Raw genomic sequence first — 27575 nt, 5'->3', positions numbered from 1 at the left:
TGTAAATACAAAGAAAAACTTTTAAACAAAAGAAATCGTCTTTTTGTTAGTTGTAGAAGTTTTTCAAGAAATATATTTATTATCATTTTGAAGAACAAAATAGCCCAACTTGCAGAGGCAAACTAAAGTACAGACTTTAGAAATGACAGTAATGGTCATAAATAGAGATATGAAATGGAAAGAATATGCACTAATGAAAACAAAATTATATACTTGAAATTCTAAATCATAGGTGATCATCATTGTTAATGAATACAGGATTTGAACCAGATACTGATTTTGATAAACCTTGTTGATTCTTTGGTTAAATAGATAATTATTTGTGATAATAGATAATTATTAACTAAATAGATAAATAATTAATTAAAAAGTAGCATTTTTTTAAACATGTAAGAAGCTGCCATATCTTCAAATAGTCATATATATAAGAAATGATGGAGTTTTTTTTTCAAAAATGGTTTTGCCTCATAATTTCCTTTGTGACTCATCTTTCAAGTGGTTATAATTTATGAACTATACTTCTGGGGTAAGGCAAGCAGTTTCTTAAGATTTTACCTTGTTTGTATGTGTCTGTATTGTAAAACTGAATAAATGGGAACATCATTGTATAATACCTATTTTAAAATATATATAAAACCGTCATAGTGAGAGCATTTATAAATACTGATTAGTCTAACATCCTTTCTCAACCAGCCTTCTGGGAGAGAATCCCTAAGGCATTCATTTGTTTTTTAAGTATTAACCTCTCACCTATGCATCTAGAAAAGTACTGGTTATGTTACTGTCCTTGGGGAAATTCAGAAATAGTCACTCAAATCATTTTGTGTGTTTGGTAGTTCAGAGGATGAATCCTAGTTAAGAAAGGGTGGCAGACAGTGTTACAAATATTGGAAAGGGGGCTCCTGGGTAGCTCAGTACATTAAGCATCTGCCTTTGGCTCAGGTCATGATCCTGCCATCAGGCTCCCTGCTCAACAGAGAGTCTGCTTCTCCCTCTCCCTCTGCCCTCCCCCTCACACCCACCCCCACTCGTGCACACTCTCTCTCTCTCTCTCTCAAATAAATAAAATCTTAAAAAAATATATTGAGGGTGCCTGGGTGGCTCAGTTGGTTAAGCGACTGCCTTCGGCTCAGGTCATGATCCTGGAGTCCCGGGATCGAGTCCCACATCGGGCTCCCTGCTCAGCAGGGAGTCTGCTTCTCCCTCTGACCCTCTTCCCTCTCGTGCCCACTATCTCTCATTCTCTCTCTCTTAAATAAATAAAATCTTTAAAAAAAATATATATATTGAAAGCAGAGCAAGTATGGTAATGTATTAGTGATCATTAGCTTATTGGACAAGAGAGTGTTTGAGACTACTTTAGACAAGAGAGTGTTTGAGACTTAAAAATTTGAAAGAAGAGATTATTTTATGTAAAATCTATTAATTTATTTCTGTAAAACTCATGAAAATAATGGAAAAAGTGATAAGCATAATTTAGTACAGTTATAGATACAAAATTGATGTACAAAATTAATGCCCTTTATATATAAGCAAAATCCAGCCTAGAGATAAAATGTGCAAAACTTGTGTGAGGAAAAGTTTTTAAATGCTTCTGAAAAACACAAATGGACTTGAACAGAGCCTCTTCTGTTTTTGAAGAATCAACATCATAAACATGTCAATTCTTAGATTTATTTATAAACTTAAAACTCTTCTAATAAAAATACCAATAGATTTTTTTTTTCTGGAGGGTGGTAGTAAAAGTAGATTTTAAAGCTTATAAGGAAAAACAAGCAGGAGGAATGCCCAAGAAAACCTGGAAAATAAAATATAAAATGTAAAGAAAGCCTTTATAATTAAAATAGTAAGGTGCCTGAAGAATCAAATCTATGGAGCAGATTAAAATGTCCAGAAATAGGGGCGCCTGAGTGGCTCAGTCGTTAAGCGTCTACCTTCGGCTCAGGTCATGATCCCAGGGTCCTGGGATGGAGCCCCACATCAAGCTCCCTCCTCAGCGGGAAGCCTGCTTCTCCCTCTCCCACTCGCCCTGCTTGTGTTCCCTCTCTTGCTGTGTCTCTCACTGTCAAATAAATAAATAAATAAAATCCTTAAAAAAAAAAAAAAGTCCAGAAATAGATTAAAGATTTTCTTTAAATTAAAGATGAGCAGGGAGCCTGATGCGGGGCTTGATCCCAGGACCCTGAGATCATGACCTGAGTTGAAGGCAGACACTTAACGGACTGAGCCAACCAGGCACCCCCAGAAATAGATTTATGTGCAAATACAAATTTAGTAAGGATAAAGGTAGCATTTCAGATTAGTGGGGGAAAGATGGGCTTTCTAATAACTGGACAGCTATTTGGAGAAAGATAAATTTGGAACTGTAGCTAATACTATGTATACTTAGATGAATTCCAAATTGATGAGAGCTCTCAAAGTAAAACATGAAACCATGCTAATACTAGGAGAAAGCATGTCTGAATTATTTTGTAATATGAGACTATTAGGGGAATAACTATGGCTCAAAACCTAGAATCAATAAGAAAAAAGATTGATGAATTAAGTTACATGAAAAAACTTTGGCATAGAAAAGAAAACATCAAAAGGGAAGTCAAGCTCTTTTCCTCAGCAGGACCGCAGCGGGAGCAGCTGTGGTGTTAGTCTCTCTGAGCTGTCCAACTCCATTCTTGTCACTGCAGCGACACCTGCACTCGCCACCACCATAACTGAGCAGATAACTTGGTCGTATCCTCAAGGGCCACAACGGCTGGGTAACCCAGATCACCACCACTCCCCAGTTCCCAGACATGATACTGTCTGTCTCTTGAGAGAAGACCATTATCATGTGGAAGCTGCCCATGGATGAGACTGATGATGGCATCTCTCAGTGTGCCCTTTAGGGTCATTTTATTGGTGACATGATCATCTCCTCAGATGGCCAGTTCACCCTCTCAGGCTTCTGAGATGGAGCCCTTCATCTCGGGGATCTCACAACAGGTACCACGGTACCACCACATGCAGATTTGTAGGCCATACCAAGGATGTGCTGAGTATGGCCTTCTCCGACAACCGACAAGTTGTCAGTAGCTCCTGAGATAAAACCATCAAGCTATGAATACTTGGAATGTATGCAAATATACTGTCCAGGATGAGAGCCATTCGGAGTGGGTGTCTTGTGTCTGCTTTTCACCCAGTAGCAGCAATCCCATCATTGTCTCCTGTGGCTGGGACAAGCTGGTCAAGGTATGGAAGCTGGCAAACTGCAAGCTGAAGACCAGTCACATCGGCCACACGGGCTACCTGAACACTGTGACTGTCTCTCCAGATGGATCCCTCTGTGCTTCTGGAGACGAGGATGGCCAAGCCATGCTGTGGGACCTCAATGAAGGCAAGCACCTTTATCTGCTAGATGGTGGGGACATCATCAATGCCCTGCACTTCAGTCCTAACCGATACTGTCTCTGTGCTGCCACGGGCACCAGCATCAAGATCTGGGACTTGGGAGGCAAGATCATTATAGAGGAACTAAAGTAGGAAGTTATCGGTACCAGCGGCAAGGCAGAGCCCTGCTAGTATACCTCTCTGGCCTGGTCTGCTGATGGCCAGACTCTGTTTGCCAGCTACATAGAAAACCTGGTGTGAAGGTGGCAGGTGACCATGGGCAACCCCTAGAAATATATGGCAGAGTTTTAGAAATAAAACATTGGTTTTCTGACTTTAAAAAACAAGCAAAATTAAAAGGGAAGTCAAAGACGTAATAAAGTGATAAATATTTGTCACTTAGAACATGAAAGGCTAACCACCCTAACATAGAGCTCCCAAAAAGAAAAAAAGACTAACAGCCTGATAAACAAATGGGCAAAAGTGTAAGTTCATTTAGTTTACAGGAAAAGAGATACAAGTTACATTTAAACATAAAAAAGTAGTTCAGCCTCACTCATAAAAAAAGAAATGCAAATTAAAACTACATTGAGATACCGCCTCTCATCTGTCAGGTGGATAAATATCCAAAAGTTTGCATAATTTTTTGTCAAGGCTGTAGGTAAAATAGGCAGAACATTGCTGACAGAAATGAGAATGGTACTATCTCTGCAGAAAGAATGTTGACAGTATCTAGCATAATTAATTGTGCATTTATCTTTGATTAAGGAGTCCTCCTTCTAGAAATATTTGTATCCTAAAGATGAACTGGCAAAAATATAAAAGAATACATTTATAAGGTCATTCTTTGTGGCTTTATTTGCTATAGCCCAAAATTGGAAAGAACACAAATGTCCATCAGAAAGGGAATTCTGTGCAGCCCTAAAAAAAAAAGAATTAAGTTGGGGGAAGAGAGGTGACATGGCAGAATAGGAAGCCCTAGATTTCTTTCCTTCATGGAGGACAGAAATTTAACACAACAAACTTACAAAATAGATCTGTAGAAATCCTGAAACCAGTTCAAAGGTTCCTGTACCCCAGGCTAGCGGGAAGCCAACCATGTGGAGGCTTGATTGGAAATGTGTGACACTTTTTACTCTCTCATTAGAGCCACTCCCACCCTCCCACCCCTGCAGAGGGTGGAATGTTTGGGAGGAAAACCCCACCTCCCACATTATCCCTAAAGAGGGAAAGGAGTTGAACATACCTCCAACTGACTTTTTGGGGGTGCTGCCTGAGAGATAGTGTCTTTTTTGCTTGTATCCAAGTACTGACAGAAACAGGATGCCAGGTTGGGCATCCCTGAGAAGAACGGCCTGCATTAGAGTCTGCAGTACCACAAATAGACACTAGATGGAACCCCAGGACTGGATTTACTATAGCCTAGCTGGCTACAATATTACAGACACAGAGAAGCTCAGGAGCTCCTGAGTAGAAGCCAGCAACCCTCTTCAAACAAGGCAGATTACTTATAAAAAAGCACATAGAGGACACATACCCAGAAAAGACTTTTGAGGTCCCCAGAATCTCTAGCCAGGCCTAGTAGAGAAGGTTATCCTTGTATGAAACTAGACCACAAAGTTGAGAGTTGGTTGATTTCTTCAGATGCCAAAATCCCAAAAACAAAAAATAAGACATACGAAGAAACAGCCAACTGTGATAGATTTAAAGTAATAAATTAGATCTCTAGAAATCAAATCCTAAAAAAAAGGAGATATGAATTGCCAGATAAAGAATTCAAAATTACCATCATAAGGATACTTAATTAACTAAAAAGAAAGCAGAGATAGACAAATAAACAAAATTAGGAATAGGATGCATGAACAAAATGAGAATATGAACAAAGAGATAGAAACTAGGAAGAAGGGCCAAACAGAAATTCTGGAACTGAAGAATAACAGTACTAAATTGAAAAATTTACTGGCAGAACTCAGTGAATTTGACCAGATAGAAGATAGAGTCAGTGAACCTGAACACAGGACTTAGAAAAATTACTGAAGCAGAGAAGCCAAAAATGAAAAATGAAGAGAGCCCAAGGTTATTAATGGACAAGAACAACAACATACAAATATGGGAGTCTCAGAAAATGAAGAAAGAAAGCATCAGAGAAGCTGTTGAAGAAATAATGGCCAAAACTTTCTCAAATTTAAGAAAAGAAATGGACATACAAACTCAAGAAACTTAAAGAAGTAGGATAAATCTAAAGAGGCATGCACTGAGACACATCATAAACTATAAAATGTCACATGTAAAGTGAGAATCTTGAAAGCAGCACGATTAACTTGTCACATGCTATGATGACCACAAAGAAAATGTCTATAGAATATACACAAAGGGAAATGAGAAGTGAATCAAAACATGTCACTACAGAAAAATCAATGAAACACAAAGCAAGAGAGGAAAAGAGGAACAAAAAGCTATAAGACAGAAAACAATGAACAAATAGGAATAGTAAGTCCTTTCATACCAGTAATTACTTTAAATGTAAACAGATTAAACATACCTATTAAAAGACATAGACTGGCTGAGTGGATTAAAAAAAAAAAAGCATGGGGGGGCCTGTGTGACTCAGTCAGTCAAATGTCTGACTCTTGATTTTGGCTCAGGTCATGATCTCAGAGTTGTGAGATTGAGGCCCACGTCCAACTTTGTGCTGGGTGTGGAGCCTGCTTAAGACTCTCTCTCTCTCTCTCCTTCTCCGTCTGCCCCTTGCCCCTAAAAAAACAAAACAAAAACAAACAAAGAAAACATCCAGTTTTGTTCTGCCTATAAGAGATGGACTTTAGATCCAGATATACACAGAATAAAAGTGAAAAGGTGAAAAAAGATATTCTATACAAACAGGAATCTAAAGAGATCAAAGTGGCCATACTTATATCAAACAAAATATAAGACAAAAACTGCCACAAGAGACAAAGAAGGACATTGTACCTTGTTTTAATGGATAGAGCAACCAAGTAGAGGATCCATAAGAAAAGAGTAGTCTTGAACAATACTGTAGACCAACCGGGCTTAACAGAAATACGTATACCACTCCACCCAAAAACAGCAGAATACACATTGTTCTCAAGCAAACATAGAACAACATCCCAGATAGACTACATGTTAGGTAACAACAGAAGTTGTAACAAATTTTAGAAGATTTAAATTATACAATATATCTTCTCTGATCAAAATGGAATGAAACTGGAAATAACTAGCAGAAGGAAAACATGATAATCCAAAATTATGTGGAAATTAAATAACCTATTCTTTAACAACCAGTGGGTCAAAGAAGAAATTACAAAGGAATTTAGGAAATATCTAGAGATAAATGAAAAGAAAAACACAACATACCAAAACTTACGGGATACAGTGAAAGCAGTACTAAAAGGGAAGTTCATACTGACACATACCTAGATTTAAAAAAAATCTCAGCATATTCAGATGACTTTATCTCATTTTAGTTTTGTGAAGAAAAAAAAAGTCAAATCAATGACCTAACTTTATACATTAAGGAACTAGAAAAAGAAAACTAAAAAACTAGAAAGCAGAAAGAAGGAAATAATAAAGATTGGAGCAGAGATAAATGACACAGAGAAGAGAAAAACAATAGAAAACAACAAAACTGAGAGTTGGTTTTCTTGAAAAGATCAACAAAACTGACAAACCCTTAGCTAGATAAACTCTAAGAAAACAGAAGATTCAAATATCTAAAGTTAACAATGAAGGAGGAGACATTACAACTGATATCGCAGAAATAAGAAATAAAAGGAACTACAATGAACAATTATATGCCAACAAATTGGAAAACTTAGAAGAGATGGATGTATTTCTAGAAACATCCAACCTACCAAGACTAAATCATGAAGAAATAAAAAAATCTGAACAAACCTATAACAAGTGAGGAGCCAGTAATTAAAGAATTGAAGCACTAATCAAATACTTTTCAACAACAAAAAAGCACAGAACCAGATGAATTTACTGGTGAGTTCTACCAAGCATTTAGAGAAGAATTAACACCAATTCTTTTTCAAACTCTTCCAAAGAATTAAGGAGGAGAAGAGACTTCCAATCATTCTGTGAGGCAAGAATGACCCAGGTACACTGAAACCAGACAAAAACATGACAGGGAAAGAAAACTATAGACCAAGGGACACCTGGGTGGCTCAGTTGGTTAAGCGGCTGCCCTCAGCTCAAGCCATGATCCCAGGGTCCTGGGATCAGATCCCGCAATGGGCTCCTTGTTCATTGGGGAGCCTGCTTCTCTCTGTGTGCCTGTCGCTCCCCCTGCTTGTGCTCTCTCGCTGTCTGACAAGTAAATAAATAAAATCTTTAAAAAAACACACACACTGTAGACCAATATTCCTCATGAATATTGACATAAAAGTCCTAAACAAAATACGAGGCAGAATGAATTCAACAGCACATTAAAAGGATCTTGCATCATGACTAGGTGGAATTTACACTTAGAATGCAAGGATGGTCCAACATATGAAAATCAATTGATGTTATATACCAAATGGAAAGTGAAGGAAAAAAGACATGATCATCTCAATCAGTTCAGAAAAATCATGTGACAAAATTCAACAGCCATGAAATGGTAAAACACTTAACAAATTAAGAAAAGAAGGAAACTACCTCAACATAATAAAAGCCATGTATGAAAAACCCAGAGTTAACATCATACTCAGTGGGGAAAGACGCAAAACTTCTCTAAGATCAAGAACAAAGCAGGCATACCCAGTTCCACCACTACTGTTCAACATAGTACTGAAAATTCTAGCCAGAGCAATCAGACAAGAAAAAGAAAGGCATACAAAGAGGAATTAAAATTTCCTGTTCATACATGACATGTTCTTAAATGTAGAAAACCCTAAAGATGCCATTAAAAAGCTATTAGAACTAACAAAAGAATTTAGCAAAGTTGCAGAACACAAAATCTACACTCAAAACTCAGTTGTGTTTCTATATACTAATGATGACCAATCTAAAAATGAAATTTAAAAAATATCCCATTTACTATAGCATCAAAAAGGATAAAATACTTAGGAATAAACTTCACCAAGGAAGTGAAAGACTTGTACACTGAAAACTACAAAACATTGCTAAAGGAAATCAAAGAAGATATGAATAAAGGGAAAGACTGCTCTTGTTTATGGATCAGAACATAATATTGTTTAAATGTGTATACTACCCAAAGTGATCTGCAGGTTCAGTGCAATCTCTATCAAAATCCCAATGACATTTTTTGGTTAAAAAAATATCCTAAGATTTGTATGGAATCTCAAAGGACGATGAATAGCCAATACAATCTTGAGAAAGAAGGAGGCCTCACTTCCTGATTTCAAAACATACTCCAAAGCAACAGTAATTAAGATGGTGTGGTCCTGGCATAAAGAGAGGCATATAGACCAATGGAACAAATGGCCCAGGAATAAACCCTTGCATATATAGCCAAATGATTTTTGACAAGAGTGCCAAGACTATATACAATGGGGAAAATGCAGTCTCTCTTCAACAAATGGTTTTAGGAAAACTGGGTACCCACATGCAAAAGAATAAAGTTGGACCCTTACCTTATAACCGCATGCAAAAATTAACTCATAATGGATTAAAGACCTAAATATACGATCTAAAACTCTTAAACTTCTAGATGAAAACATAGGGGGAAAGCTTCAGGACATTGGATTTAGCAGTGATTTCTTGGCTATGACCCCAAAGGACAGGCAACAAAATAAAAAATAGATAAATGGGACTTTACCGAACTTAAAAGCTATTGGTGCATCGTACGAAACAATCAGCAGAGTAAAAAGGCAGCCTCTGGAATGGGAGCAAATAATTGTAAGTTATATATCTGATAGGGGGTTAATATGCAGAATATATAAGGAAAATCTACAACTTAAGCAACAATAACAACAAACAATCTGATTAAAAAACGCAAAAGATTTGAATAGACATTTCTCCAAAGAATATATACAACTGGCCAATAAGCATATGAAGAGATGCTCAAACAGCACTAATCATTAGGGAAATGGAAATTCCTACAGTGAGATATGACTCCATCAGGATGGCCATTATCAAAAGAATAGATAATACATGTTCATGAGGATACGGAGAATTTGGAACTTTTGTGCAGTGTTGGTAGGCATGGTATGGTACAGCCATTATGGAAAATATGGATGTTCTTCAGAAAGTTAAAAATAGACTTGTGTGCACGCTCGCTCTCTCTGACAAATAAATAAGAATCTTTTAAAAAATACAATAAAAAGTAATGTAAATTTTTAAAAGTGGAAACCATATTAAGTTTTTTCAACTTTGACTCACTTTTTTTTTCACTTTTTTTCACTTGTTGCCACAAGAAAAAAAATTAGTCCCTCTTGGTTCTTCAGTTTTAATATTCATTGTTGTGTGTAATTAATTTCAAACTCTTCCACTAGCTATAGCCTGCTTAAGTTACTCTGTTCTCTTGCTTAATTAATCCTTGAAAAACATGATTTCTACCCATATCTCAGCAACTAAGTATTTTCATATAGTCAGCATCCAATATAATATAGCAATTAGACACCTACCTTCAGATACTCAGTAAGAAATCTATTCTCACAGTGGTATTTTAAAAGTTTGATTTGGGTGAACAATTTAATAAGGGTCCTTTTACTTTTGCTTTGTATTTCCCATGTTTGGTTTACTTCTCACATAACATGTGACTTTCTTTGGAAGTTATCATTGAGGGTGGGCCCACAATGGTAACTAGGCGTCAGGGATTTGCTTCTATTCAAGTGTTGACAATACCAATCAGCTCTCAGATGATGGAAAACATTTATATCGTTACTGAGCTTTTAAATTGATTTTTGTGGTCCAGGCTTCCTATACACTTTGAAGATCAGCTTTTCCTAAAAGTCAGACCTCTCCTGGAGGCAAAGGTGCTTTGTGAGCACTAGCAAAGCCATGTTGATGACTTCATTGGAAGAAATATTGCAGTGTGGTTAAGAGCATTTGCTAGGGAGCCAAAGTGCCTGGGTTCAAATCCCGGTTTCACCATTTAGCTGTGTGACCTTGGGCAAGTCACTTACCCTCTCTATGCCTCAATTTTTCAACTTTAGAGTGGGGCTAACAGTAATGCCTACCTCATAATTTGTTATGTATGGATTAAATGGGTTAAGATATATAAAGTCTAGCACAAATTGGCAAAAAATTGGGAAGCATTGTGTAAGCATTAATTGCTTGCCTACCTTCCTTCCCAAAAGGAATGCTTTTGGCAAGCAGGCACCATTCACTTAAATGATTTCTCACATACCCCGCCCCCCTTAGCTGACCCTCATTCATTCATTATCAAGTGGGGAGAAAGAGGGAGAGAGAGAGAGAAAGGAGGGAAAGAATAAAAGAAATACAGTCCGTTGGTGACTGCCTCCATCATTTCGGAGGGCAGAGGAGCTGCTGCATGTTAACAGTGCCCCTTTGCTACTTGTCTCTGCTCTCCTTCCTGGATCCCAGATTTCTTCACAGGAACACACTCAGCCATCTAAAGGCAAAGCTCTGTTACTATATGGTGAGGAAATGTTATGGTTTAAATACCACATAGATTGAATCAGTTACAAGTATACCATTTTTTAACTTTCACCAGACAGACACAGTTTAGCCCAGATTCCTAATAATCGTGTTCAACCTAGAGATTAATCAGTACTTTGGTTCCATTCCTTTTGGATTTTTCTTGCTCACCTCAAGGCCTTTTTGTTCTGAGTTAAAACCTGTGATCACTGAAGCTATCTGAATGATAATTGATTTGGTTTTGATAGTCATGACAAATATTTCTTGCCATCTTAGCTGGTTTTTCTAAACAAGATCCTGTGTCTTCACTTCTATACTGTTTTCAAAATGCAGATCTCCTTAAAGAACTTTATCTCCCACTTTTGTCTATCCTACTCTAGCTACTGCTTTCAAATGGGTTACAGAACTAGTGGGGAGGTTCTTCCGGGTCTCATTATCTTTTCAATACAAATGTTACCACATTTAATACAAATGTGAATTTATTCCTGCCCAGTCTTCTCAAAACTATATATTTTATGGAGCTTTTTGCCCTCTTCCTTCTTTGATTCCATTGTCCCAATTCCCTACCTCTTGACAGGATATCAGTGTGAATTTGCATTCATTTTTCTTCTTTATCTACACCTTTGTTCTTCATGGCTACATAATAGATCATTTAATAATTTTTTCTTATATTGCTGGTGTGATTTTAGTTTCTTATTCATGAGAATAAAGAAAAGAGCTTTTATTAAGATAATAAATTTCAAATCAAGAATTGGGAATGATGATTTGCTTCTGCCTGAGTTTAATTCTTTCTCACCTGTACTTGAATAGAGGATAAGATACTTTTGGTTCTATTTATTAGAAATTCTTTTGGGAGAGGCGCTTGAGTGGCTCAGTAGGTTAAGCATCTGCCTTCAGCTCAGGTCATGATCCCAGGGTCCTGGAATCGAGCCCCGCATCTGGCTCCTTGCTCGGTGGGGAGCCTGCTTCTCCTTCTCTGCCTGCTGCTCCCCCTGCTTGTGCGCACGCTCTCTCTCTTTCTCTCTCTCTCTCGCTCTCGCTATCTCCCTCTCTGTCAAATAAATAAATCTTCAAAAAAAATTCTTTTGGGGAGTGACTAAATTGAGGGGACCTTTATTGTTTTGCTATTTAGCTATTACTTTGAAGGGTTGAAAGTCACCCTTTCAAACGCACCAGAGTGTTTGAAATTTTAAAATAGATTATACATTCAGCAGACATGTGCCAAGTGCTTATTGTATTCTAAGTACTGTGCTAGGCACTGGGAATAAAAAACATGACATGACCTCTGACTCTAGAGGACTTAATCATGATGAGACACTGTAGTGTGATGCTGAGTCTTAGTGTTGGAATCAGCACATCCAACTCTGCCTTTTACTAGTATATAACAAAGAGCAAGTTGTCTTAATCTCTCTGAGATGGTTTTCTCTTCTGTAAAGTGAGGGAGTTGTCCTAAATATCTCTTAAAATCTTGCCTACATCTGACTTTCTGTCATTTCGGAATGGAACGTTTTAAGGTTACTTAAGGCTGGTGTGAGGATCAAATAAGAAAAAAAATTATGAAAGCACTTTAAAAACTATTAAGTGTTGTCTAAACAAAGACATTACTAATTACTTATTAATTTGACATTATTTACTAATGCTTTTGGTCCAAAGACCAGATGTATTAGGTGTTATAACTAAGTTCCAGACGTTTAAGGAAAAGGGTGATCTTTTCATGACTTTGGCTCTGAGTTCTAGGGTTATTTTAGGGTATGTAATTATCATCATTATTGACTAAAGTAGGTACTCTGTAAATGTGCATTGATTTAAACCATAGGTTTTGAAACTCAGTGTAATTATAAGGTAAACCACAATCCCTGTGGTTTGGAGTTATCTCTTCCATATTAGCCCCACGCGGGGCTTGATCTCACGATCCTGAGATTATGACCTGAGCTGAGATCAAGAGTCAGAGGCTTAACCGACTGAGCCATCCAGGTGCCCCTGCATTATGATTCTTGAAATTCTGGGTTAATAGGTAATTGTTCATCACTATGAAATAATTGTATTTATGCAAATATGACTGCATATTTATAGCTTGCCCTAGGACTACTGTGTCTAAACGTAGAGTATATGTCAACTTTGGGTCAGTTTTCTTTGGGTTTTTGTCCACTATACTTTAAAGTATATGACATATACTGGACCTTCAAATTTTATGGGTTCTTTAAAAAAGTATACCTATCTTTTTCTAGGTTTGTAGATTGTAAGAACCCCTGATAATATGCAGAAGGACTGAGCCCATAAGCCAATTCAAAAAGTTAAATCAGTAATTATGTTTTAATTATTATTATAGATGTTTATTCTCAGATCTAAGTCATAGTTTCAGCTCTCTGAAATTTTTTATTGCTAAGAATTACGATTATCACTAGTCTGTTCTTCAGAAGTTTTCATAATGTATACCCTTTTGTTTGGCTTGTTTATAATTACTGCTAGATAATTTAGTGTTGAAATGGTGAGACTCACTAAAAGCTGCTTCTCAAGTAAAATTTTGAATATATTTTCATTTGCAAAGTTACTGGCAATAAAGAGTAATAACTATTGCTTATTTAATCTGTTAGCATTTAAGCCTACATTAAGTTTATGTTTATGACTGTAGGATTATAAATTTGATTTACCTTCAGCTTTTGAAGAATAAAACCATAACCCTGTTTTACTGGTAAATTCATATACCTAATGACTCATGCCTTTTATATATGCTAGGAAAATGGTGTTTCATTGTTAAAGTTAGAATTGAGTTAGTCAACCAGAAGTGGGAACCTCTAATTGTTTCCAAATGCTTACTTTTTGGGTTTGGATGCAGCTCTAAGTGTTAGCTCAGTCAGGAATTTGCTAAGCTTGTCTTTTTCCCCATATCCTTTCATTATGGGTAGATAGATCCATGCTAAAATCTGTTTTATGATTTCCCATTACGATAGTTAATCAGAAAAATATGGACACAAACTCCTGAGCTAAACACAATTTTAAAAGGCAAAAATAAAGTTTCTGCAGGTTTCTTTTACATTTTATGATCTTTGAAATTGTTATAGAAATTGACCTTGGTTCTAAATTGCTATATCACCATGCGACTTAGCAAGCGCCTTTCTCCTTTCACCACAGTTTCATGACTCTCTTACAGATATAGCTGAAATCCTTACATAATTTCAGAGTTACTGTTAGACAAAATTAGTGTGACACATCAGTGTGCTTTGGTGAAATGCTTGCTGCTATTGAATGTAAACATTTTATTAAAATTCCACTGAAGCAGGCAACCATTTTGAATTTTATAATATAGCAAAATCAGGAAATACCTCATTGACCCTTACCAAAAAAATACACTGTTCTAATTATTTCCTTATATCAATTATGATACCTTTTATTTAAGTTATTTTAAAATTAATTTTATTAAAATGTTTATTTGCATTATGATTCTTTTTTGTTTTGTTTTTGAGAGAGAGAGCACACATGCACACGCTTGCACAAAGGGGAGGGGCAGAGGGAGAGAATCTTAAGCAGACTCCCTGCACTTGCGGAGCTCAAAGCCCCAGCTAGACTTGATCTCACCACCCTCAGGTCTCATGACCTGAGCTGAAATCAAGAGTCGGAGGCTTAACCAACTGAGCCAATCATGATTATGCATTATAGTTCTTGAATTGAGTGTTAAAATGAGTGATCTCTAAATTCCATTACTTTTAATAGTTTGTTGTCTGTGATCATGGAAATTCTTCACCAATTCTACAATCTTCAAACTAAGGGCCACATGTGAAAATAAATTTTACAGGAAAAGGGAAAATACTGGGTGCTTTTTTTTCTTTCTTTCTTTCTTTCCTTTTTTTTTTTTTTTTAACAAATGTGGTGGCAAGGAGTGGCTGGCTTTGGGAGGCAACATACGTGGACTGTAGACACAAAAATTTAAACGAGGGTTTGGATAAATTTGTAGATGATTCTGGGTAGCGTATTAAGAGATTGTATTAGGGGAATGCCCTTCAGGTTTGAAGGCTGATCTCTTCAAGGATTATTATAGCTTAGACTCAGTCATCTCTTCATTGTGTTTTAACACACACAAATTAAAAAAATTAGACTATGCCTAGGGTCTAAAACATTAAGTATAAGTTGTTTGCAAAAAGATGTTTCACACCCGTTGCTTAATAGTATCATTGTTCATATTGTATGCCTTCTGCTATAGTAGAAGTCAGGTTCTTTTCCAGTTTTCCCCACTTTATTTTAAAGGTAGATTTAAAAATAAGTTATCAACATAATAATAAAGGAAACTGTCACCAGAAGTTCATGGGAAATGAAAATGGGTACAGGCATCATCTCTAGTTGTTTTGCATTCATATGTGCCTTCTTCCAAATGGTAGGCCCTGAACAAGTGCTTGTTGCCTGATTTCTAGTCACCTCTCTATAGGCTTTTTCAAAAGTTCTGAATCCCTTTGAAGTAGCTATTGTATATTATTTATCTTTTTATTGTCAGTGCCTAGTACATGCTTGACAAATAGTAGGCATATAATAAATGTTTGTTGACTTGAACTTTCCAAAACTGAAGTTAGAGTCCAGAGACTTGGTCTTATTATTCTAGCGCTCCTACTCACGAGCTGTGTCCTTAGGCAAGTTACTTTGGTGTTCTGGACCTTCATTTCCAACTCTAGAGTTAGATTCCATCTGGTTCTAGAAAATCTGGTGCCAAGCAGAGTATACAGTAGTGCTTAATAATTGCTTATTCATGGTAATTGCTTAATAAAATTCGTTTGAGGGATTACCTAATTAGTGATGGAGTAAATCAGTTTGCCAAGTATATCTCATCTCATTTGGTGATGCTTTTTTTTTTGCATATATAAAAATAACATTTTCTTTCATTTCCAAATATATTCTTTCACTAGTATTCCTTGTAGTTTGACCATTTTTTTCTTACTGAATGAAAAATGAAGATGGAAGAAATTGCCTATTTAATCCACTTCCTCATTTTACAGATGAGAAAACTGATGCTCTGGAAGGCTATACAATTTGTCCAAAGTTATTTAATGGCAGAATTAGAACCCAGGTATCATGATTTCTATTTGAGTGCATTTTCCACCTCAGATATCTTTAGGCATTATTAGAATTCCTTAGGATAAAGATTGAAGAAGAAATTATCAAAAGAGCTAAATTTTTCTATGTGCCTCCTAGAGGAGGCATAAAAAAAAAAAAAACCTCTTTTTTTATTCTCAGACTTTTTTCATATTGTAGGACGACCATTTCGGTGCCTCACTTTCTGAATTGTAGTAAGGAAAGTAGGAAAACCTAAAAATTGTAAGTTAGGTATATAAAAATATTCCTTCCTGATCCTTCCTTTTTCCCTAAAAATGATGGAGAGAGGAAAAAAAATGTCATAATGGTTGAATTGTACCTTATGAGTTTACTGTCTTGTTTCTCTTTGCCTTTTTTATAACCCAGGGAATCCTCACCTTCTAATACCAGCACAGTAGACAGAAACAGACACTGCTCTTCAGGTTAGATGAAGGGATAACCAATATTCTTTTACTGTCAGAATCCTTAACCCCACTTCCAGTTGCTTTTTCCCCCTTTAACCTTACCACAGGTATCAGATTTTTTTTTTTTTTTAATAGGAGCCCAGAGAGGACATTTCATACAGTTTGGAAAACAATTTGGGATCAGGAAATATATCCGAGAAGGGGTGACACTTGAGATTTTATTTTTTATTTATTTATTTTTAAAGATTTTATTTATTTATTTGACAGAGAGAGACACACAGCGAGAGAGGGAACACAAGCAGGGGAAGTGGGAGAGGGAGAAGCAGATTCCCCACTGAGCAGGGAGCCCAATGTGCGGCTCGATCCCAGGACTCCGGGATCATAACCTGAGCCAAAAGCAGAAGCTTAATCGACTGAGCCACCCAGGTGCCCCGACACTTGAGATTTTAGAGAAGGAATAGAAGCCAGACTACAGGGCAGTTTAGGGACATTCTAGGCAGAGGGAACAGCATGAGCAAAGCATGAAAAGAAGGAACAGCCAAAAGTGAAGTTCAGGGGCGCCTGGGTGGCTCAGTCAGTTAAGCAACTGCCTTCGGCTCAGGTCATGATCCTAGACTCCTGGGATCGAGCCCCGCATCAGGCTCCTTACAGGGAGTCTGCTTCTCCCTGTCCCTCTACCTGCTACTCTGCCTGCTTGTGCGTGCGCTCTCTCTCTCTCTCTCTCTCATGAATGAATGAATGAATAAATAAATATCTTTAAAAAAACAAAAAGTAAAGTGCAAGTATGTTTATTTAGAGGGCTGAAAATGTGAAGCAAGGATAGAAGGTGAAGCTAGGTGGGGCAGATCTAAAAATATACCATGTTAAAGAGCTTACATTTAATCCTCAAGATATTGGGGAGCTTTTAAGGGATTTTTTTAATGGAGAAGGGATAGGATCAGATACTGATTTTAGATAAATTAGTCTAATAGTTTTATGAAGAATGGTTGTATTAGTTATCTAAGGATGCATAATAAATTATACAAAAACCTAGTAGCTAAAATAACAGGCATTATCTTATAGTTTACTTTGGTTCAGGTTCAGGAACCTGATCATAGCCCGTGAGGCTCTCTGGCTCAGGCTCATTCACAAGATGCCAGTCAAGGTGTCCGCCAGGGCTACAGTCATTCCAAGGTTCAAGTCTTTTCTTCCTTTCCACCTGTCAGAAATACCACTAATTTTGGGGGTGCCTGGCTGGCTCAGTTAGAGGAGCATGTACTCTTGATCTTGGGGTCCTGAGTTCAAGCCCCATGTTGGGTGTAGTGATTACTTAAGTAACAATAAAACTTAGAAATATCACTACTTTTTGAGGTACATTTCAACTTCTACCTTTCTTGAAATGTATATATGTTCCTTTTATCTCTGTCTCCGACAGCTATAATTAGGAGGGGTCTTACTTTGGAAATTTTGAGATTCTCCAAGTTTAAAAGAGAGCGCACTGGCTTAAGCTATTATTAAGTGTAATGAAGCTCTCTCTCCGTCTGCCTGTAGAGCAGTGCCTTGCCACCCTGATTCACTGGAATCGTGTGAGGAGCTTTTTAAAAACAGATGCCTTGACCTTCCCTCAAAGATTCTGATTTAATATGTCAGAAATGAAAACAAATAAGACTCTAAGGTGAATTTGATGTCTGTATAAGAGAACTGTTGCATTATAGTCACCCTTATCATTATACTGTTAATTGTTTCTGTACATTTAATCATCCAAATAGCTTAAAGCAGTAATTTCCAAATACTGGTGGAGAACTAGCTACATCAACACACACAGACATTTGGGCCCTATCACTAACAGTGTTGATACACTAGGTCTGTGGTTTTATCCAGGCTTCTGTATTTTTTAAATAATGAAAGAAGACCGATATATAACTGGGTTATAAAAATATTGGATGAATGGACTAATGTACCATATTAACTTTTTTGTATATTCCTTTACAGTACTATTCAGATACATACGTGTGAATATTTGATAAACATTAAGGACCAATTGACCATGATATGCCTTAGAGATTACTTTGGAAGATTCTGGCCAGTTAAAATCATATTTTAAATAGTAGTTGAATGACTGCTATGTTTAGATTTTTAGATGCTCCAGTACTATTCAGTAGTGTAGTTTAGTGTTTCATACATTGGTACATTTTATCTAGCTCTTTTATTTTAGATAATAACTTACTGATCACATGAAAAATTTAGAACGACTAGATTCTTTTTCCTCATATTATTCTGATAAATATTGTTACATTCTAGTATAGAGTTATATTATTACTTTCTTAAAGAATGGGATTGTCAGAATGTGGCTTTAATAAATTTTTTCTTCCTTTTCTTTAGTGTTATTCCTCTTTTAAGAGAGTCTGTTGGAATATTAATGCAGAGAACTCCTCCGGTATTAGAAAATACTCTGCCTCAGTGCTACCAGAGGGTAAGTTTCAAAGCTTCCAAACCATTAGATTTTATGTTGTTTCCAAGCTGTTAGGGTTTTTAACTTTTACAAATATGGGTAGCATATGTGTAATTTAGTATTTCTTCCAAGATTGAATGCTAACCATGAATGCCATTTATACAAACCAGAATAAAATCATTGGAAAATATTGAACTTTACTAAAGAAAATGTGGTAGAAATTGTCCTCATTTAGAATTTGAGCAGTTCTTTTAGAATATAGTTACGAATAGCAGATGATATAAACATTTATTCAATATATTTTTTGAGCTCCTACTTTGTGCTAGAAATTCTAATAAGGTACTAAAGATATAAGGGTAAGCAAGACAGACAGTGTCTGTGCTCAAAGAGATTGTGGTTTAGTGGGAAAAAACAGGTACTAAACAATAAATTTGATAAATAAGAAAATATCCATGATAGTTACTATAACAGAAATTTTAAAAAGTGATGTAGTAGACATGGATGATTACCTTAGACTCACGAAGGAAGTCATATTCAAGGAAATTGAAACCTTGATGACAAGAAAGAGCCAGCCTTATGAAAATCCTGTAGAAGAGTGTTTTAGGCAAAGGAACACTTTATGCTAATGCAGAAATTCTACGGCTGGAACTAATTTAGAGTTGTGAAGACCAGAAGAAAAGGCCACTGTGGCTAAAGCATCATCAATAAAGGGAGTGGCTGGAAAGGGGAGAGAATAGTAGGGGACAAATCATACAGAGATTTTTGGTCTTACTAAGAGGTTTAGATTTAATTTTAATCCAGTGGGAAGTTTTAGAAAGTTTTTAGGGAGGAAGAGTGTCATAAAACTTGTGTTTTTAAAAGATTATTCTGCTTGCTATTGGTGAACAAATTCTAGAGAGAATGGAAGCAAAGAAAACCAGTTATGAGGTTCTTGTCATTTAAGTGGGGAGAAATGGTGGTTAGGACTACCGAGGGAGCAGTGAAGATGGAGGTAAGGACACATTTGGGATAAATTTTTGGAGATGGATTATATTAGTGGAGGGGAGAAAAAATGTTGACTCTCAACTAGGTAGATGCTGGTACCATTTGTTAAGATTAAGGCTGTGTTGATGCAGGTTTGAGGATGGAAAATCATCCCCGCCCCCCCAGATCTAGAGTTCTAATCTGGGTGTGTTAAAATTGAGATGCCTTCTGTACTCTTAGGGGGAATGTCAGTGAAGTAGTTGGACATGCAAATCTGGTGTTTTAAGGAAAGATTAGGACTAGGAAAAGTTCTGAGTCATCAATATATGAATAATATTTATATTGGGGGGGGTGCCTGGGTGGCTCAGGTCATGATCCCAGATGGGTCCTGGGATCAAACCCCGCATCAGGCTCCCTGCTCAGCGGGAAGCCTGCTTCTCCCTTTCCCACTCCCCCTGCTCATGTTCCCTTTCTCTCTCTCTCTCTCTCTCTCTGTCAAATAAATAAAATCTTAAAAAAAAATAAAACATTGGGATTATGTGAGATCCCCTTGGGAGAATTAAAGCTCTTTTCTTTTTAGCTTTACTTTCAGCTCCAGGTTTACAGCACAGGGGGTGGGAAGCCAGAAAAGGGAGTGGTTAGGAAGGGAGCTGGAAAACCAAAAGAGCGTAGTCTCTCAGAGCTGAAGAAGGAAGCAGTGATCCACTTTCTGTGGGGCAAGCAAGGTAGGAACAGAGAAGTGATCATTGGTTGGCATTGTGAACAGCGCTAATAACCTGGATGAGACCAGTTTTGGAGGAGTTTGGAGAAGAGAACATGATTTGAGTAGATTAAGGAGAAAATGAATTATGGAAGTAGAGACAGTTGCTACAGACAACTCTTTTAAGAAGTGTGGCTGTTAAAGGGAGCAAAGAAATGAGTTGACAGCCTGAGTATGGATATGGTATCAGGGCAGGGCTGTTTGTTTGTTTTTAAAATAGGATATTCTGGAATAGTGCTGTCCCATAGAACTTTCCCCAATAATGGAAATATTATATAATCTGCAATGCTCAGTATGGAAATCACAAGCAAAATGTGGCTACTGAGCGCCTCATGTATGGCTAGAACAATTGATTTTTTTTAGTGTAGTTTAATTCTCCTTATTTAAATAGCCACATGTGTCTGGTGATTTCTGTATTACACAGTGCAGTTGTAGAGCATGTTTGTTATTGATAGGAATGGGCCATCCTAGAGGAAGAAATCAATGATACGGTAATAAAGGTGGTCATTACAAGAATGAAGTTCTTGAGAAGATGAAGAAGGATTGAACCATGGGTGCTTGGGTGGCTCAGTTGGTTAAGAGTCAGACTCTTGGTTTTGGCTCAGGTCATGATCTCAGGATGGTGGGTTCGAGCCCTGTGTTGGCGCAGAGCCTTTAAGATTCCCTCTCTGCCCCTCCCTCCCACCTTCCCTCCCTGCTTGTGCTCTCTCTCTCTCTCTCTCTCTAAAGAAAAAAAAGAAAAAGATAGAACCAGTAGCAGTATGGAGGAATTCAGTGTAGAGGGGAGCCAGGGGTACTGTATTCCTGGAGGGGAGGCAGAAAGTGCTGACATAGATGAGGGTCACCTGGTGGATTTGGTGGTACAGGATAAGGGATTTTTATGTACTTCTGTTTTATCATTTATAAGGCAGTATAATCAAACACTCCTCTGGCGCAGAATGCCAGAGGAGGGGCACCTGGGTGGCTCAGTTGGTTAAGCGTCCACCTTCAGTCCAGGTCGTGATCCCCAGGTCCTGGGATCAAGCCTTGTATCTTCCCAGTTCAGCAGGGAGCCTGCTTCTCCCTCCCACTCTGTCTCCCCCTCTGCTTGTGCTCTCTCAGTCAAATAATTAAATCTTTTAAAAGGGGAGGAGGGGCGCCTGGGTGGCTCAGTTGGTTAAGCATCTGCCTTCGGCTCAGGTCATAATCCCAGGGTCCTGGGATCGAGCCCCACATTGGTTATCCCTCTGCCTCTCCCTCTGCCTGCTTGTGCTCTGTCAAATAAATAAAACCTTGAAGGAAGGAAGGGAGGGAGGGAGGGAGGGAGGGAGGGAGGAAGAAGGAAGGAAGGAAGGAAGGAAGGAAGGAAGGAAGGAAGGAAGGAAGGAAGGAAGGAAGGAAGGAAGGAGGGAAGGAGGAGAAGCTGTAAAAAGGTTTTTTTGGATAGGGAAAGTGAAGTGTTGCCCATTTATCATTTGTGGTTATCATTTTAAGGTAGGGTAGTCATCATAACTGTGAAGGGAAAGGGGCAATTTATTGAATGCTTACTATAAGCTGGTCCCTGTACTAATTGTTTTACATATACAGTTTCTGGTCTTCACCATATCCATACAGGGTAAGTTTTATCTTCCTTTCCATAGGTAAAATTGAGGCTCAGAGAATTTAAGTAACTCATCCAAGGTCACAAATGCTAGTGGCTGAACCAGAATTCTAATCCACATCTTTCTGATTCCAAAGCTCATGCCCTTTCTATTATACCACACTGTTAGAGCAGGAAAAGCATCTGTGACTACGCTTTCCCCATATTGTTTAACTTGAGGAGAGTTAAAGCCAATTTGTATAGGAATATTCCTTAGTCTTAGCTACAAGAGTACTTGCATTCTTAGAGGTAGAAGAAATCTATTCATTTGGTTGTTTCATTCACAGTAGACCATCCTGTGAGGATGCCATTCAGAAACACGTAGAGTGATATCAGGTTCAAGCCACTATGTCATCAGAGTCCTGAAAGAGGAAGAGTCCACCTTGACCTCTTTTCCCAGTAAAAGCAGTTTTTAAAAAAGGCCACAGTTGGTATTGTCTCAAATTTCCTACCAACTGTTTTGGAGTTTATAGAAAATAATGCCTACAATAATCAAATTCTGATAAAAAATGAAAATTTTTGATAGCTCTCGGTTCAACTTTTTCTTAATTAATATCCCAAATAGTTACCTAAAAATCAGAGAATCTCAGAATTGAAAAGGATGTCTTTTTGATAATAGGCATTCTAACAGGTGTGAGGTGGTATTTCATTTGGTTTTGATTTGCATTTCCCTGATGATTAGGGAGTTGAGCATGTTTCACTGTTGGCCATCTGTGTGTCTTCTCTGGAAAAATGTCTGTTCCCATCCTCTGTCCATTTTTTAATCAGTTTGGTTTTTTGCTATTGAGTTATATGAGTTCTTTTTATATTTGGATGTTAACCTCTACCTTTTCAATTTTTTTTTACCTTTTCAATTTTTAATGGTCCTTTCACGTTTTCTATTTTTTTCTCTTATTATGGCATTTTTTTAAATTATGCATTTTCTGTATTTCCAGAAACTTATCCATTTTGTCTGTTTCAAAATTGTGTTTTTATTTTGTGTATGTGTGTGTATATTTATTATACACACACATACACAATTTACTAAGCACTTCCTTGGGCCAGGCACTGTTTTAGATGCTAAGGATACAAAACATTAAAAAAAAAAAAGAAAAGAAAAAAATTCCTCCCCTTTTGAGCTTAAGTTCTGCTGGAGAGACAGGCAATAAAAAATATAAATAATATGAATGAAAAATGCAGTGTATGATATTATGCTCCAAAAAGTAAAACATAGCAGAGAAACATAAAAGTGAAAACATTATTTTACATCGAGTAACAGGAGACCAAGAGTACAGGAGTTATAGTAGCTTACTGAGAAGATGACATCTGAGCAAAAACCCAAACAAAGTAGACCAACTAGAAATCTGGAAGGGAGGTACACTTCAGACAGAGGGAATAGCAAGTACCCTGCGGCAGGAGTGTGCCAGACTTTTCAGCCAATGGTGAGGAGGCTGGTTTAGCTGAGGAAGAGAGAGCAAGGGGACGCCTAGTAGGAGAGGAGGTGATTCGGTAACAAGGGGGCCATGTGATATGAGCCCATATAAGTCATTGTGAAAGCTTTGATTTTTATTCAGAGTAAGGTGGGAAGCCATTGGAGGTTTTTCAACAGCAAAGTGGCAGCATTTGACCTAAAGTTACAGGATCGCAGTTGGGATACTATGATGAGAATAGATGGAAAAGGTGCAAGGCCAGAAATGGACCAGTTATTATAATATTATATTACTACACTTATACTATTATAATAATCCAGACTAGAGATAATGCTGTCTTCAGCTAGGCTGATAGCAGTAGAGATGGTGAGAATGTTTGGATTCCACTCAGTGGTAATACTTTGTGTATTCACAAGCTGCACATTCATAGAGTATTCCTTTCTATGGTTTTTAAAATCTGTTATTTGTAGTTGTTCTTTTTCATTCTGGGTTTATTTTTTTTCTTTTCCAAACCTCCTTCAGAGTTTGTCTTGCCAGTGTTGTCAGCCTTAGGCTATGGAAAACTTAAGGAGCCATTGGAAAAACTGAGAGACGTCCTTCTCTTTTTCGTTGTCACATGATTCAGAGAAGAGTATATGTTGGCATTTAGCTTCTTGGGGGCTTGGGGATGCAAAGGGTCCTGTAGTTTCCGACACAGGGAAAAAACTGTCCTGTCCAAAATATGCCCGCTTTGGGAAACACTGACTTCTCTACTTCAGTAATCTTTCAAAGAACTAGTTTTTTGATATTGTGAATTCTAGTAGTTTCTAAGTCTCTGGACCATTGATTTCTGTCCTTTATTTCCTTCCTTCCTATTTCTTTGAGTTTACTTTGTTATTGTTCTTCTAGTTTCTAAACGCAAATGAGTTTATACTCGTTTTCTGATCAATGTACTTGAAAGTGTAAATTTCCGTCTAGGTGCTCTCTCAGCTGTGCCCTCCAAATTTTGGCACGTGATCGTTCACATTTCCCCAAACACCTGCCATGGCACATAATGAGTACTCAATAAGTATTTGTTAATTAATTCAAATAATCTCCCCGACCCCTCCTTTGAACTAGAGAATAGAATCCATGTTTACTGAATATGTTGCATAATAATAGTATTACAGTTAATAATCTGAATAGCAGTTTACTGAACTGCAGCATAATAATAATAGTAAAACAGCATACATAATAAAATAAGGGGGCCCTATGATGTTAATATCTGCCCTTTCTGTTTCAGGTGCAGCAGTTGCAAGGAGTTTACAGTTTACAAGAACAGCACTTCTGGACCTTATGTTCTGATGTTTATGTTGGGACCTTGAAATTAGTAGTAGCCCCTGATGCTGATGCCAGGTGGATTTTAAGCCAAACACATAATATTTTTACTCAGGTATGACTTTTTCATTAACTTCTTAAAGATCTTTGAATTTATCTTATCTACTAGTTTAAAAAATATTTACTACTTAACATGTTAAATATGTATGTATATAAATATATATATACACACACACACGCAATACTATGAGGAAAGCATAAAAGTACTTTTTTTCAACCATACAGGCAAAATTGGGAGATCTTATTTTAGTTAATACTCTTAAGGAAGATAGTCCTGTTCTCTCATTATACCGATTTGAATTCTTAAGAAGTAGATTCTCCTTTACCATATACTCCTTATAAGACATGTTAAATGCTATTTAAAGCCAAGAACTAAAATAGCATTTGGAATAAGAATAATTCCTTGTCAGTGGCTTTAGCTAAAAGTAGACTATGTTAACGTTTTTGTGTGATAGCAAAACCATAGTTCTGTGTCGTTTAAAGCTTAATATGCTGTTGTATTTGGAATCATAAATTCGTCACTGCATGCCTGCAGCCAAATCATTTGACTTGATGCTTGTTCTGTCTTGAGTTGACATGTCATGTGACTGATAACGTAAGAGTGATATATATGATTCTGTATCTGTTGGGAGAATAAGAACATCATGTCAAAAACATCTAAGGAAAGAGAGAATACAAATTTTTTTTCATTCTAGTTTGCTGGAAATATTTGGCGAAAAATCTAGATGTCGACACTGCTGCTAAAATTACCTAACACATAGATCTAATGAGGAACTGTTTCCATGCCTTAAAAATGTGTGCTTAAAAACTGGCCTGTGCCTCCTGGTGTGATGCAGTGAGAGCGTGGGGTACTTTTGCCCGAAATGGTTAATGTGAATCTAGTCACTAGCAGAACAAACCCAGCTTGTACAAGACTGTTAGCCTGGGGGCACCTGGGTGGCTCCGCCGTTAAGTGTCTGCCTTGGGCTCAGGTCATGATCCTGGGATTGAGCCCTGCATCGGGCTCCCTGCTCAGCAGAGAGCTTGCTTCTCCCTCTCCCACTCCCCCTGCTTGTGTTCCCTCTCTGTGTCTCTTTCTCTCAAATAGATAAATAAAATCTTAAAAAAAAAAAAAAAAAAGCCTAGATTCTTACCAAGTGTTAGTGTCACGAAAAGGGGGGAAAAACAGTGTGGAGTTAACTTCACAGTTAAATGCAGTGTCTTACCTTGATTGAATCTTAGATTGGGGGAAAAAAAAAACAGGCACAGAGGAAATTATTGGGTAACTGGGAAATTTGAATATGGACTGCATAATAGTTCGTAGTAATTGTGTAGGTGTTAGATTTCTTGGGTGCAGTAATGGATGTGGTTATCGAAGAATGCTCCATTCTTAGCAGATCCATGCTGAAGGTTTTAGTGGCAAAGGATCAGGATACCTAATTTTCAGATGTTTCAACAGAAGTAAAAAGACTATAAATAAATATACTTAGAAATAAAGCAAATGTGGCAAAATATTAGCGATTGGTGAATATAGGTGATTTTATTTAAAAAAAAAAAAAAAAGCTAAAAAAAAACTTTGGAGGCTCCTCATTGCCACCAGGATAAAACCCAAACTTTCTAGCATGGTCCCATTAACTTTTCAAGCCTCCTGCTATTCATTCCCATATACTTCATACCCCTCTAGACTGTTTACTTTTCTGTGTGGGACAAATATCCTACTCTAATGTCAAGGTCCAATTCAGTTGTTACTTTTTCTCTGAAGCATAAAGACCCCTCTAAGCTGCTTAACTTTATCTTGTGATATACATATTTATCTGCAGGTTTCTTCCAAATATGATTTTGCATTCTCAGTGCTTAGAAAAATGTATGTGTATAATTAATTTGTTGAATAAACAGATTCTTAAAACTGTATTTGACCAACACCATCTTTACATGTGCTAAGTATGGAAAAATATGGTTGGATTCCCATTGGTCTTTTTAACCACAGCACAAAAAGATGGTAATGGGGGGGGCGCCTGGGTGGCTCAGTCGTTAAGCATCTGCCTTCGGCTCAGGTCATGATCCCAGGTCCTGGGAGAGAGCCCGGCATCAGTTCCCTGCTCCGTGGGAAGCCTGCTTCTCCCTCTCCCACTCCCCCTGCTTGTGTTCCCTCTCTTGCTGTGTCTCTCTCTGTCAAATAAATAAAATCTTTAAAAAAAAAAAAAGGTGGTAATGGTATAAAGAATTAGAGAGATAGACAGAGACACACACACAGAGGGAAAGAAGGAGAGAAAAAGGAGAAGAGGAAGAGAAACAGATACATCATGTCTTCAGACATGGACAACAGAATATAATATGCAGTTTAAATCCAGGATCTTAGCATAAATTAAATGATCTCTCTTCTCTAATAATGAGAAATGTATGGTTATGTTCCTTTGGGAATAAGTAATGAAATAATTTTATGTGTCGTCAACAGCAAGACTTACTCTACTACAAAGCAGTGTGCTGGTACCACTTACTCCAGAATTTTAATAACTAGGTCCCTTCTTTAACAGACACTCTTAAGACTGTATGACATTACTTTCTTGTAATGAGGCATGCAAGACCTTCACAGTATGTCTGAATCCTTCTCACATCTCTAAACAGGGGGTGTTTTATTTTTTTTTCC

General features: G+C 37.3%; 1 protein-coding gene and 1 pseudogene across 2 annotated transcripts in view; both read left to right on the top strand.

The window, feature by feature from the left end:
* Window positions 1–27575, top strand: part of SLC30A7 (solute carrier family 30 member 7) — an 85121-nt gene that overhangs the window by 44101 nt on the left and 13445 nt on the right. For both annotated transcript variants that reach the window (XM_025872303.2, XM_025872302.2), the window contains exons 9-10: window positions 18774–18864; window positions 24855–25004. In XM_025872303.2, the coding sequence (XP_025728088.1) occupies window positions 18774–18864; window positions 24855–25004 (241 nt within the window). The remainder of the gene's footprint in view (window positions 1–18773; window positions 18865–24854; window positions 25005–27575) is intronic.
* On the top strand, window positions 2721–4084 carry LOC112824441 (small ribosomal subunit protein RACK1-like; annotated as a pseudogene).

This window comes from Callorhinus ursinus, unplaced genomic scaffold (assembly GCF_003265705.2).
Source record: "Callorhinus ursinus isolate GAN/ISIS: 27379988/994484 unplaced genomic scaffold, GSC_fseal_2.0 scaffold9, whole genome shotgun sequence".
Classification (NCBI taxonomy): Eukaryota; Metazoa; Chordata; class Mammalia; order Carnivora; family Otariidae; genus Callorhinus; species Callorhinus ursinus.
The sequence above is the reverse complement of the archived record's forward strand: the minus strand, read 5'-3'. Positions and strand labels throughout refer to the sequence as shown.